Raw genomic sequence first — 15,452 nt, forward strand, 5'->3', positions numbered from 1 at the left:
CACTTAAAACATTTCTTTAAACTACTTCAAAACTTACAAAGGTACATAAAAAGGAGTTACCTTCTCTTGATATTGTCGCCGTGAAGAATCCAGAGACTGAATGAGGGCAGTAGCATGACCAACAAACATGGCATAACAAGTAGCCCCCACTATCATACTCAACATGGTTATCCAGAGGTCGGACATGCTGACAGGGGCACGGGCTCCATAACCAATGCAGAGCATATGGCTCATGGCTTTGAAGAGTGCGTATGAGTACTGTTTTCCCCAGGAATCATTCTGCAAGAAAAGAGACAGGTAACTGAGCCAGCAAGCAGCTGAAATTAAAAATATGTTCGTACATGAATAGTGGAGTCACTGATTACTGGCTCTGAAAGAGTGGTCTAGTAATGTATCCGTGCACAAGAAAGAATATTCCTTCTAAATTAATTTTTAGATAAAGTGTCAGAGATTCTGCCAGGCAGTACTTAGCACAGTGATGTGAAATACATTTGGCTATTTTAAACATGACTGTGTTCTCAAACTTGGGAGTTAACCTAATTAAAAGCAGACTAAAGGTCAATTTTATTTTACAGTCCATGGCAGAAGGATTAGAAAGATCAGAGCATGAAGACTTATCAACCACAAGAAGGTGGTACTCTGTTTTAGTATATATGAAAATATCCTTGGGCCCCATTTCTTTCTTTTCAGAGTTGCTGATTTTAACACACAACCACATTTCATTTTGTCAGCTGTTTGGCTTCCAAAGGAGATTAAAAAAAAAAAAATGTATTTGTTATATTCTTGTTTATCCTTTTTAGTCCCATAATTTCTGTTTATACCAGCAGCATCTCGATTCAAAAGAACTCTGTTTATTTGGCAAACATAGCAAACTTGTGTTCATAGCCACATGGCTCAAAAAAGATGAATTCCTGAGTCACAGAATCATAAAATCATAGAATGGAAGGTTGGTATCTTTAAGGTTGGAAGAGACCTTAAATATCACCTGGTTTCAAAACCTCTGCTATGGACAGGAACACCTCCCCCTGGACCAGGTTGCTCAAAGCCTCATCTAGCCTGGCCTTGAACACCTCCAGGGATGGGGCATCCACTACTTCCGCGAGCAACATGTTCCAACGCCTCACCACCCTCAGAATAAAGAATTTCTTCCTTACATCTAATCAAAACCTACCCCCTTCCAGTTTAAAGCCATTACTCCTTCTCCTATCACTGCACTCCCCGACAAAGAGTCCCTCTCCAGCTTTCCTCTAGGACCCCTTTAGGTACTGGAAGGCTCCTCTAAGGTCTCCCAGGAGCCTTCTCTTCTCCAGGCTGAACAACCCAAGCTCCCTCAGCCTGTCTTCTTATGAGAGGTGCTCCAGCCCTCTGATCATCCTCCTGGCCCTCCTCTGGTCTTGTTCTAATACTTCCATGTCCTTGTTGTGCTGGGGGCCCCAGAGCTGAATGCAGGACTCCATGTGGGGGTCTCACAAATGCAGAGCAGAGGAGGAGAATCACCTCCCTCAACCTCCCTCAAGGTCATGCTTCTTTTAATGCAGCCCAGGATACAGGTGGCTTTCAGGGCTGCAAATGCACATTGTCAGATCACGTTGAGTTTTTCACCAATCAATACCCTGAATTCCTTCTCCTGAAGGATGTTCTCCATCTACTCATCACTCAGCTTGTATTTATATTTGGGATTGCCCCAGATCAGGTGAACAAACTTGCACTTCGCCATTGTTGAAACTTCATGAGATTTGCATGAGTACTGTACTTCTGATATACAGCTACCTCTTCCAACTCTCTCTGGGAGATTAGAAGGACCTGGCAGCTCTTTCAGAGGCTTTTAATATCTGTAGCTTTACAGATTATTATATATATATTATTACAGACAGCCAAAGGGGGCATTCCCAGAGAATAGCAGACACTTTACCATGTTCAAAAAGCCTGAGGAGTCTTGGTTAGATTTTTCTGTTTTCCTTCCCAAAGGAATGAAATGAGAACTGTTTTATAGCTGCTGATCATCCATTGCCCAGGAAAACAAACTGTGCTTGGAGGCACGCAGAGTACATGAGAAAACACAGTGTTTTCTCACACAAAACTCAGAATAATTTCAGAAATGAAGTGAAGAAGGAAGAACTGAGATGACATTAATAAGATTAGGCAGTTATCCAGTATTGGGTATAACATACAGGACCAAAAATAATAATTCTGTAAACAAGCAAACGTCTAAATCAGTGGTAAAATTTCTATATAAAACTCACATGTGAAATATCAATATCTGTGTCTCTCTTTCACTCATGCAAGCTTCGCTGAAATATTCTTTTGTTCTCAGAGATATGCAGCTTGCTCTCTTGCCATCTTAAATGCCAAGATTACTGACTGATCTTATTTTTCATCTTTTCAAATGCTTTGCCTAGACCCCTATGAGCTATAATAGCTGGTAATAGGAAATAAGCTAACCATTCTTTGACTGCAGATAACAAAAGTATCATATATTTAGTAATATAATAATTTAAAAAATAAAGGTTTCTCTACTTTTCCACTTGTTTCTCTATATAAGTTAAAAGTTTTCATATTTGTGAAGTTTTCTTTCTTTACAAATGAAACTTTTGTGCTGTAAATTCTGTTAAGCAATAGGTTTTCAACGTCTGTACTAAAAAAAAAAAAAAGAATTAGAGGAGTAACATTGTTGATCATTGGTGGGTTTCACTGAATAATGAGGAAATCAGATATTGTTGTTTTTGTTTTGGGGCTTTAACAAATGCTCAGAAAATCAGGTGCTTTCCTCTCCATCTCCCATTTTGAAGGGCTTTACTTCCAGCTGGTATCAGTCATTTTTGATACCATTATTTTTAGAGATCCATTCCAAACTTCTTAGCAGTTATAGATTTACATAGACTATAATGAGGAAAATAAACTATTTGCTGGGAAAAAAAAAAAATAATAATAATAAATAAGGCTACATGTAGTATTATTAAAAACACAGTGTTAAAGAGTCTTAAAGATCAGAACCTCTACAGTTCTTGCAGGGCTGTATGCAGCAGATCCTGGTCCTAAACTGTACTTTTTAGCATAACTATAATAAATACTAAATAAAAACAAATGCTGATCTTGATCTTGTCTATCTTGATCTTGATCTTTTCTATTATACTCTTGGTGTGATAAATTTCAAAGTTCTTTCAATAAAATTATATTTTTACTTTTTTTAATTTTTGATTTAAATCTAAAGCTTGCTGATTTTATTTCTTGACTGAGATCCATTTAAAATCTGTTAATTAAATGGTAAGTAAAATACCAATGTCTTTAAGAAAAGAATAATAAAATGGAAATTTAGGAAATAGGCCTTCTACTAAATATGTAAGAGGTTGAATGAAAAGTACATAAAATACCACTTGAGAAGAAGTACCATGAAGGAATTAAGCAGTTGCAGTGATCGAATAGAAACTAGATATGTGCAACAAAATAAACCATATATATCTACCTACATATATAAGCCACAGTAGGATCCAACAATTCAAACAGTCATGATTTCATCTGAATCCAGATAAGAAGTCAAGACCATCTCAAAAAGCCATTTTGTTAAATAATTAGCATTGGACATCACTAATGAGATTGTGATAGACTTTGTTATAGGCAAGGCACATGTCAGACATTTGTCACAGGATGGTCCAGAGGAGCCGGTCCTCAGCTGGGTAAAAAGGGGTTAGCAGAATGAGAAAAAGACCTGGTGAAAATGTCTGGGGAAAAAAAAAAAAAAAAGATTTAAATTCAGCTTGGATTTGTCTGAACATTTTGTTGTTGAATACGCATGCCATTTTTTTGTTTGTTTGTTTTTTGTTTTTTTCTTAATAATCAGTCAACTCTTGTAGAACCAGTCTCAAAAGGTGGTCTTTTTAGTTTCTATGGATTGTTTTTTTTTCTTAAAGATGATGCTGAAAAAATATCATTATGGAAAGTGCAAATTTCAGTACTGTTACTTGTGTTGTTCACCAATTTATCCCAAATGTAGAAACCACTTAAAAAGAACACTGGTGCTAATATCAAATTTTATAAATCATGAATGTTACTACCAAAGTTAGTAAATAAAAAACGAATAATAATTATTTCACTATTTTTCAATTTGTGTTGTATAATCTCAGGGTTTGGCAGGAACAACTGTTTCAATGTGAAAGGTTGGAATTTTCCACCACTTGATTCAGGTTTGCTGCTCTTCACTGTACAAAAGTAAATCATAGTGACCACTCCTCTGCTACTAGCTTGCATGCATTTTTATTAAGGAGCATTTTTGCACTTACATCATAAGGCAATTTTTACATTCACAGATAATATCTCTGAGTTAATAAAAGTCTATCCTAGAAAATAGACCAGTGTTTACAAATTCAGCTTTTTATTAAACGTTTCCCTAATTAAATGTTTCCCTAAATGGTAATATTTTAGATTAAGGAAAAATAAAATATCTTCAACCAATCAGTAAAAAAGGGCATTTGATTTCTTAGTTGACAATGGGCTGATCACTGGTTCCAGATTAGCAGTAATCAGTTTAAAATGTTTTAAATGAAATGACATTAATTTGGAAAAACTATTAAAGACTGTAATTGTGAAAAATACCAAAGCTGTTTATCCAAGAATTGATTACATAATCTAGCTTGATAACATTAGGAAATCTTCACATTTGTGGAAACCATGATAACTCATCATTTGCAATTATTTTTGTAAGTATATACATTAACTTAGCAGTTATCCTAAAATATATATTCATCACTGAGCACTCCTGATTTTAAAGATCTGTTTCCAAGCCTCTTCCTGCACCTTTGTCTCATAATTTCAAATCTTCTACAGATATCTTTGTATAATATTAACTTTTCAGCTTGTAAGAAAGGTCATGTGGCATCTTCTAAGGCACAAAAATAAAAGGCAAATTATTTTACTCAGTGGATTAAAAAAGGGTTTCTATTTTACTGGAAACTATGGAGATTTTCATGAGGAGATTTTTTTGTTATCAGACAACTCAATTCCACGCCCACATTGTAGTCATTCCCTTAGGCACAACTTATCTTCCCTCAGCTATACCCTTGCATTGAGATATAAATTGGTTTTGAAATCTCGTAACAAGTAGACTATTGCACAGACAGTGTTGTTTTCCAAATTTTTGACTCAGTTCCTTTCTCCTTTCACATCTCAGATACCGTGTGTATCACAGAAACTGTGTGTGTCTCAATTTGCAGGGGGATGCTTTATAATTGTGGAGCAAAGATTGACTTAGGCGATAAGTGAAATGATTCCTACAGTGATCTTGGACTCAGAATTCTAATTGTCCCCCCCAAAGCCACAGTAGGAATGGACAAGTAGCCTGTCCATAACTCAAAGAGCTTGCCTAGTAGACAGTAACAGACACTCATTCATGGCCACCATTCCCTTTGGGTTCTCCTGAAGGCAAGTGATTTCTGAAGGAGTAAAGACAGCTATAAATCTTGACAGGAAATACACAGACTGTGTCTATACTAGTAAATTATAAAGTATTAGAAAGTGTTTCAAAGCTCTGGAACTTTGTTAGAAATGCTCTTGCATGGAGCTGGCCACATAAACACCCTCCCAGGCAATACCAGGTTTACCTGGGAGCAGTGAAGGAAGCTCGACAGTACATAAACCCTCTGGCTTTAACATTGTCACAGAAATCAATTGCATAAAACAAATGTAAAATTCAGGATAGGGCTTCAAAGGTTGAAGAAAGTATGAAACATCCTTGATAGCATGGCAGCACACAAAATAATGCAGCAGTGGCCCCAAGGAAACACCGCCCTAAAATCTTGAGGAGATGAACTGCTGCTTGTCAAAGTTACTATAAAAATTACAATCTTTTCCAAGGGGAATTTGATTTAACTGTACTTGTATCTCACACAACCTTACCGTGACTTATTTCTATATATTTACCTGCAAGCTTTTATTTCTAACAGCCTTTTAAAGACTTCTAAAATATAATAATTACTTAAAACACAGTTCAACTAATCAAAAAGACATCCTAAGAAAAGGCTATAACTGCATGTTTATGACACTTTTAATTAGTATATCAAACAGAACTAGAGAAATGGACAAGTGTTTCTTACTAAATCCTGTGTCATCTAAATTTAGTGGCCAAAAACTGTTACAGTGAACTTTCCAAAAAAGCCTTATTGACCTCTAAAGTTTCTCATGCTCTTAATTTGTCACCTACACATCTTCAAATTCTGGATCTGCTCTCACATTTCAGAATACAAGCTATGTCCATTGGCAGTAATTTACCTGTGTCAACTAAATTATATGCCTGTAACTCAGACATCACACTAGAATTGGGCCCTTAAATAAAACTTGTCATATACATCCACCTATACATTTTAGTATGAATACATAGCATTCATAGTTGTCCATCAGTCAGTTGCATAATTTACTGCATCTGGTTTCAACAGTACCTTAGAATGACAGTTTGATTAAAATCTTAGATATCAAATCACAGCAAAATTCTATCTCACCATTTCAGTTTTTAAAAATGCTGTTTGAATACCACAACAAATAACCAAGGTGTCCAGTGGAAAAGCTTTGCAATGCTTATTTTTTCAAAACTCGTGTAGTGGTGAATGTACTGCCATGCAAAACATATACTTCTTATCACAGCTGTTACTGCTAAGACTCTCTTGTTGATTCCTAAACCTAGTAAACAAAGGCAAGGTGGTATTAGATTTGGAAGACTAAAAATTTTGCTGTTATTCTAAAAATCTTAAGAAGTGCCAGGAAGACGAGTAAATTTTAGGAAGTTTGTACATATATATGATATAAGGAAAAAAAATGAATTGGTAAGCTCAGTGGAATAAACAGATGTCTTCAGAATCTTCTCAGCATTTCTCTCTGCTGATATGTGCACAGAAAACAGATGGTGCAAATGACTCAGCATATAGTTTCGAGACCAATATGGGCAGAATAAAATTTAAAAAGTGTTTGGTATTGCATTTCACAGGACAATAGGTTTGACTGGAGGAGTAATGACTAAATATTACATATTTACTTTGTTCAGAGTTGTTATGTGACTACTGTCATTACAGCTTATTCAGGTTTTGGTGCTATGTCTTTGGAACTAGCCATCAAACAAAAACACAGCAGTGTAACAGATCTTTGTTTTTCTTTTGATTATTTTTCTTGACGCAAAAGAAATCACTGAGTATTTATCTGCTAATACCTTCCCCATTAAAAAAGCTGCAAGAATATCCCCCTCTGATTACCTTTTTGTGGTAGGGATTCATTATTTTCTTTGTGGAATCAGCATAGCTATTTATTAAAAGCAACAGAAGTGCAAAAATTTTTCTTAAGCACACACTTTGGTCTTGCACATATATTTGAGTTATTATGTTCATATGCGTAGGCCGGTTGCATTCAAAAGGATGGTTCACATAAGACATGCATCTCTTTAAAATCTCATAGGGCAGGCTTTCCTGTATATTGCTCGGTGCTGCTCTTAGCGCTGATAATCTGCATCTAATCAGAGATGAAATCATCATTTTTTACAGATGTATACACATTAAGTCACAAAATTAGACCTTAAAAATATTTTTTCTCTACTCTTTTGCCTGTTTGTCAGCCCACTCTGATTCATCCTTTTATCGAGTCACTATGATATCCTAACTGAACCCAAAAGACTGAAGAAGTTCTTAATGTATTAATTCCATTTTAAATAATCTCTCATTCCAAGTATCTCATTCAAGTTATTTTAATAAGAATTTTTAAAGAATCCGTACCCAAGATTTTACAAAGTTCAGAGTAAAATGTTAAAAGACTATGCCTGTTTTTCCCACATGAAAAGGTAATAGTGCTATGAAACATTCTCCCACCATGGAATCTGACTAGGTGGACTTGTAATTTTTCAGAAGCTGGTGGTTTTGGCTGGGGTCAATTAATACTCTTCCACACAGCCATCTTGTGGCCATCTTGTCTTGGTTACTTAGAAGTCCAGTTGTCAGGAGAGAAAACAGACCTGGGCATGTATCTACCAGTATTCATAGAGCTCCCATGCCAGCTAATCAGAGATAAACTCAGAGACAAATACTAGTGAAAGAATTTCCCAAAATGTAACTGCTACCCCACCTGTGGCTGTTCCGCATGGAAAAAGAATTCAGAATGCAATGCAGAGACTTGGATTTTTTGAAAAGTTTGTGTTTCAGCTTCTTTAAGTACTCATGCAGAACATGAACAGCTTCTGCAAGGTAGACATCTGGGTGCCCTAGACCTTTCCTATCGCTTGTGGCTGTTTTTTTATACATTTGTTTTCAAACTTTTTAGGTGGCATAATTTTAGGTAGTGTCAGAGGCCAATGGGTTGAGGTTTAACATGGCTAAGTGCCAGATCCTGCACTTTGGTCACAACAACCTGATGCAGCGCTACAGGCCTGGGGGAGAGTGGCTCAAAAGCTGTGCAGAGGAAAAGGCTCTGGGGGTGCTGACTGATGCTCACCTGAACATGAGCGCGCAGTGTGCCCACGTGGCCATAAAGGCCAACGGCATCCTGGCTTGTATCAGGAATAGCGTAGCCAGCAGGACCAGGGATGTGATCGTCCCAGGGAGGTGACTGTCCCCCTGTACTCTGCTCTTGTGACACCGCACCTGAAGTACTGTGTCCAGTTTTGGGCACCTCAGTACAAGAAGGACATCGAGTCACTTGAGGGTGTCCAGAGAAGGGCTACAAAACTGGTGAAGGGCCTGGAGCACAAGTCCTGTGAGGAGTGGCTGAGGGAACCGGGGTTGTTCCGTCTGGAGAAGAGGAGGCTCAGGGGAGACCTTATTGCTCTCTACAGCTACCTGAAAGGAAGGTGTGGGGAGCTGGGGGTCGGCCTCTTCTCACAGATAAGTAGTGATAGGACTAGAGGGAATGGCCTCAAGTTGCACCAAGGGAGGTTCAGGTTGGAAATGAGGAGACATTTCTTCTTAGAAAGTAGTCAGGCATTGGAACGGGTTGCCCAGGGAGGTGGTGGAGTCACTGTCCCTGGGGGTGTTCGAGGAAAGACTGGACGTGGTGCTTAGGGACATGGTTTACTGGGTGACATTGGTGGGAGGGGGATGGTTGAACTAGATGATCTTGGAGGTCTTTTCCAACCTTAATGATTCTATGATTCTATGAATTTTAGTAGCATTTACTACCAATGGAGACCATTTCCTCTTCCCTCCTTTGAATTAATTTTATTATCTAAAATAGCCAAAAATTCTTTTTTTTTTTGATCTTATCTGAAGATGTTTCAGTTTCCATGCTATTCCACGCTGAATTTTGTTCTCTGAAATCTTTTTTTTTCTTTTTTTATCTTTTTTTTTTTTTTTTTTTAAAATAATCCAATGATCTGACAATGAGCTTTGGCATTTGTTCTGCTCTCTCACAGCACATTCAAAGTTTGATGAAGTCACGCTATTTTTTGATCATGAAATAAACTTTGCATGATCACTTTAAGCAAGGGACTGACTGGAACAGATACACGGTGTCCACCAAGGGGACAATATGTTCCAATTACAGTAAATACACAGTAAGTATTATGTAGTCACCATAAGTGACTACAACAAATAAGTACATCTACAGGTTTCTATTAGATATGATTTAACTGGGCAAACAAATCTTCTCTTTACTGTAAGAAAAGAAGAAAAAGAAAGGTCAAAACAATAATGAGAAAATATATAAATCCTACAAGAAACCTTTCCGAATGACAAACTGAAGTGAAATAAAAGTGGTGAGGAGACTTAAAAATTCAGAGTGTGGTAAAGACACCATATCTCTTTTTCTGCTCTTTTCAGTTGGTGAAAGATGGATATAATGCAATGTTTATTTAACAAGCCTCGAGCACCGAATCAAATGATTTATGAAATGCTTTTATAATGCAACCATCAAGAAAAGCTTTGGATTCTCCACAGTAGTTATCTGATAGTTAGGAACAGACGGATGATAATGTGAGCTTAATATAGCGCCATTCTGGGAGACAGCTGAAGGAGTGAAGTGATACAAACCTGACTTGTGACTCCACAGTATACTGCTTTACTAAAAAACTGTTAAGTAGAATCACTATTGTCGTAGACAGTATTTGCAACTAATTCAGAAAAAGGAACTCTGCAGGAGGAACTGCATGTCTGCATTCTGTGAACAACTCAGACTAGACAGCAAATTATGTGAAGCATCTGATCCCAAATAAAATGACAAATGAAAATAAAATGGTTTTTGGCACTGGATATTTAGCATTCTGAGTGCTATTACCATTCTTTTTGAATCAGAGATTTTGAAGCTGTGCGAAAACAGTGAAAAAAAAAAAAAGACTAACTTAGTAGGTAGCAGACAAAGATATTCTTAGAAAAGGATAGGAAAACTTGATATATAAATTAAAAGGAAGATAGACAGACATGCATAAAATCATAATATCAAAATGCTTTCTCACTAACATCTCAAAATACTGTCTGAAATACTTCCCTACAAATACTTTAATTCTTGTTCTATATACATGCATGCTCTAGCAAAATATTTTCCCTTTGTAAGTATATAACGAATGTGACCTTAGAAAAATTAAATATATATGTATATATCATTGCAGATTACAGTAGAATGAAAGATACTGATATAATCTACTCAGAAAGGCAAATGTGTCTACATGTGGCCTGAGTGTTTTAATCTGCTTAAAAATTAATCAAGGTGAATCAATGCTTATTTCATTCTGAGATTCAGCATAAGAGTTGGTACTAGGATTCAGGAGTTCCAGTGCTTTGAAGAATAGCCTTTCCATGGCAAGGAATTCAGTTCCATAGGGGAGAATTCAAATATTTTTCTCCTTAGTCTATAGCTTTTATCATAAATTCTTTTCTGTTTAAGTAACATAGTTTTTAAGGTAGAGATGCAGTGTTTTTAAGCATTTTTCTATACTTAGCTGGTGTTGAAAACTGCACTTTTCCTGTCAGTTTTCAATTTATTTCCTAATCTGATACCTTTGAGACTTTAGGTTACATCTGGTTAGTTTACAGTTCTTCAGGAAATTAAGTTATTAAATATCTGATCCCTTGAGGGGCTGGTCTGCGTGTTTGGTAAATCACAGTCCTACAACAAGAACTATCTCCAACAAATAGCTTTGCATTATTTTGTTAGGGAGTGAAGGCAGGAAGCAAAGGAGTTTTGCAGCTGATATCTTACTCTGTCTTTATGAAGAGAACAAACCTTGGTGTCAAAGTACACAGGGAGGATCTAGGTCATATGCTTTTCTTTTTCTGAGAACTCTGATGAGTTTCACTGATGACCTGTTCTTAAATTCAAATACGCTAAAACTGCAGGTGCTTACTGGTGTTTGTAAGGTTTTTAGGGTAATAAAAAAACTTGAAGAAAAAATGATTTAGCAGCCTATAACCAACACACAAAATGATGTTTATTGATCTATTGGAAAAAACAAACAAACAAACAAAAAAAACGATTTAGTGACTCATTCAAAAATAAAAAATAATTCATTTCCTCTACAAGAGGGAGGTAAACTTGAGTCATAAAAATAAATAAATAAATAAATAAATAAAAACTAACTTTGGGGTACCAAGTATTCATACTTTGAGGGAAGGGGAACATTCCTCTTGTCTTTTAAAGCTCTTCCATAGCACTTGAAGGACTTTTAGAGCACCCAAGTGACCTCATAGCATTCTCCTAAGATGTGCTGAGTTTCCATGCCCCAGTCCTGCCTCTAAAAACAGATTTTGTCTGTTTTCTGAGACAATCATGAATTGAAATCCACTGGGAGCCTTAATAAGTAGGCAAAAGTGATGTTCATTCTCTTTTGTCTTCCCTGTCACAACACTGAAGACCAAAACTCGTAAACTTTTGAGTCTGAATATCCACTACAGTGAATTAAATTCTGGACAAAGCTGTAGTTCCTTTTCACTCTGTCCAATGTCTGGGTAGCTTCCTGTTTCTGTTTCAAGGTATAGCTCTATAGCTGCCTCTCATCTCACTTTAAGAGCTTGCTTTAAGACATGAGAAATCATGCCCTGGGGAGGGAGTGTGGCTACTGTGTCTCCATAGAGCTGGCAGCCCATGCCCATGAAAGCACTTTGGGGCACTCTCTGGTAAACTCACTCCCAGTGCAGGAGGGACTCCAAACTGTGGGCAGTGAGGCAGGCTCTGAAACCACAGCAGTATAGCAAAGTCACAACATGATGACACTGTGCCCCCACTTCTAGCCTAACAGCAAAGCACTTGGTCAAATCAGAAGAAATACACATTGATGGCTGTTAAATACCAGCTCTGGGTCCAGAAGTCTCTTAGCTGCAAATTTCTGAAAGCTGGTAAGATGCTAAAGGAAACTCTCTACTCTGTGCTTGCTTTGGTTTGATCTTCCCCAGACATCTGCTCTGGGGATGAAAACGCTCTGACTCAGATGGGTAACAATGAAGCAGATGACCCAGCCCAAAGGAGAAACCCTGGGAAGAGGTCAGTCATGGGAGGTTGTGATTACTATTTGAGGGAGAGAAGAACAGGAAGAACACCATGATCCTGAGCAATGGATGAGGAATAGGCTTAGTAATGGTGCATTTCATTGACTGATATTTATATGCAAGTATCTACAGTGACCTGTGGCCCATTTGTCCTGAGTCTTTCTAGAGAGAATGAACAGTAACAGAAGAAAGCATAATAAAATTTAACATCACCTGATTTCAGTTACTTAACATCAATGGCTCAGTCGGTTGTTGAGTCTGCCTAGGCTCCCTAAACAGCAAAAAAAAAAATTAGACTCCTATAGATGGTGATTCAGAGTAGGAGGTTAATGCAGGTGCTGTTTATCAACTCCAGGGGAGATTTTTTCTCTCTCAACCAACTGTATCAGGAACCTATTCAGCTAAAACCACCTCCATTAGCTCCCTGAGCTCCCCTGTTGAGTGTGCCTTTGTTTTCATGGACGGAGATGTCCCACATCTATTCCTTGCTCCTACCCAGTGGAGAAACTAAAATTCCTCAAAATACTCTTCTCTCTCAAGCTATGATTTTATTTTATAAACTTTGTTTTTGCTCTTAAAATTGAATCTGACATTTCGATTGGGAATCAAGTTTGCCAGTATGGGTAATGGCTCTGAGATGTCGGTTGGGCTCTGTGGGGGTGGCTGGAAATTTGTCTAGGTGAATTCAGTTCTAGCACAGTGGCTTTAATGTAAGCAATATTATAATCAGATGGTATAATAAACCACATACAGGAGCAAGACAAAGAAGGCATCTAATGAGAACACAAGAATGCTCAAAACACAAACTTAAAAATTGCTCCACTATAGAGATTATAGCATTACACAGCATACAACACACAATAAGAGTTCTTGGACTCGGGCCATAGTATTCGCATCTTGAAGGCAAGGCATTTACTCTGCCTAAAAAGGTTGAGAAGGATGTTAAATTGGAAATAACTTAAACACTTGCACATGATTGGAAACATTTTTTAACTGGAAGCTTCATATTTGCTGGACACCTGCTAAATCTGAAAAAATCTTTATCTGAAAAATCTGATCACAGTCTGCATATCTACTGTACATTTATTTATGATCAAATGAAGTCTTTATTACTCTTATTCCATTGAAACAAAATAATCAAACAATTAACTTAAGAGAAATTCAGTTCAGTTTGCCTTGACCCCAATACCATGTCAATATTTGATTTTAATATTTGTGTTAATAAATCTAGGCAGCCACATCCCTCTCAGAAAAAGAAAAGCATTACGTATGGCACAAGGTATTAATAGTGATAAGCAATAATTTATTTCTACTGCAGCATATTCTGCATGCTCCAAGTGCACAGACACAGACAAGTTTTAGCTTACCTTCATACAGAAACAGTTGCATAATTCCAACCAAAATCTTACAAAGATTGAAGTTCTTATTTCACTGAAATTAGTTTTAAAATGGAATTAAATTGAATCCACTTTCATATAACATGTTTTTTTTCTCCTTCTGAACTTTACACTTGAAGTTCCTTCTTATTTATTTTTAAGAGGATAAGTTTTATTTCTGTTCTTTGTAATTAAAGAAACTAATAGGTGTATTAGTGATTGCAGTGCTGGAAAAAAAAATGGCTATTTTTGAGTTTCAGCACAGCCTTTTTGTGAATTTCTTGAAGCTAACATGCAAGTCTTCCTTAGAAATATGATATAAACACTGGCTGGAAACACCCAGATGCAAAGAACACAATTCTTTATATATGTATAATTGTGTTTTTCAGATCCAACCTTTAGAATTAAGGAACAAAACCAGTCTATGCAAGGAATTATATTAGAGGAATTTTAAAATTAAGAAAACAGCAAGCTTTGATACACCAGAGAAATCCTTCAACTTTTATTCACATCAACTTTGTATACATCAAGTACATATCAACTTTGTATTTCCTCAAATCATGTTGAGATTGGTGTGCTGGGTCATAGTTTAAAATAAATAAATAAATAAATAAACACTTCTGCTTCAGTTATTGTATTTCTATTAAAACTGTCTCATTCTCTTTCTCCTTCCCACTTTTTTTTTCTTTCTTTTTTTTTTTTTTATTATTTTGCCTTCTCCATTCAACTATTCTGGTTTAGGGTTAGTATATCTTATTGATCTGCAAAATATATTCAGTTATGAGCAGTTACACTGTTAAATCTGAAGACACGTGTCATTTCCAGGATGCAATTCCTCATCGGCATTTATATGTTATCCTTTCTGTAAGCAGCTGGTTTGCAAAGATACTGATTACAAAAGCCTAAAGGGACCTCATCCATGCATATTCATAAACTCATGTCTGTCAGAATATGTCTTTCACTACTTCAGTTAGATGTGAAAGAATATGCAGCAGCAGGAAGGTATTGTTGCAGTGGTAAAACCACAGTAATCAATATTAGAGAAAAACAAGTAAAAGCACATTTAACATATTCTGTGCTGTATCTGCGGTTAATATACAGATAGTAAGGGACAGAAAGACAGTAAGTGAATTGTATGGGTTATGAGAGCTTACAAAGAGATGCTTAAATAGGTCCAAAAATTCTTGAGCCAAATCCATTCTTACCTAGTGAAAATCTAGCATTTGTGCTTATTGCCCATGAGTGAACCATTCCAGTGTGATCTTCTCTTCTCATGAATCCGAATTAAACTCATATTTCATTCCCACTGAAGATTTCCATCATATACTATAAAATTCATTTCTGAACATCTGTAAAAGGCTGTTCAAATTATATCACAAACTCCCAGATATATCATTCTGTCAATGTTTTAAAAGCAACATTTAATGGAGTTTAAATTTGGCATAACTTTCCTATTTTTACTATCTAACTTATCTATTTTTACTATTAGGGATAAGCAGAGAGATATTGGGGATTACTGCCAAGGATGATGAAAAATTGGTGATGTCTTTTACTCAGGCACGTTCTGTAAAACTGAACTACTAGTCTGAATAGACTCTGCTCAGAAATAACACTTCCAAACAGAAAGCTGTTGAAAAAG

At 36.5% G+C, this 15,452-nt stretch overlaps 1 protein-coding gene across 1 annotated transcript in view; it reads right to left on the minus strand.

Moving 5' to 3' along the window:
- HCN1 (hyperpolarization activated cyclic nucleotide gated potassium channel 1) overlaps positions 1-15,452 on the minus strand; it is a 213,425-nt gene that overhangs the window by 79,895 nt on the left and 118,078 nt on the right. The window contains exon 4 of the mRNA XM_066988158.1: positions 61-279. Within this exon, the coding sequence (XP_066844259.1) occupies positions 61-279 (219 nt within the window). The remainder of the gene's footprint in view (positions 1-60; positions 280-15,452) is intronic.

The sequence above is a fragment of the Anser cygnoides genome, chromosome Z (genome assembly GCF_040182565.1).
Source record: "Anser cygnoides isolate HZ-2024a breed goose chromosome Z, Taihu_goose_T2T_genome, whole genome shotgun sequence".
In the NCBI taxonomy this organism is placed as follows: domain Eukaryota; kingdom Metazoa; phylum Chordata; class Aves; order Anseriformes; family Anatidae; genus Anser; species Anser cygnoides.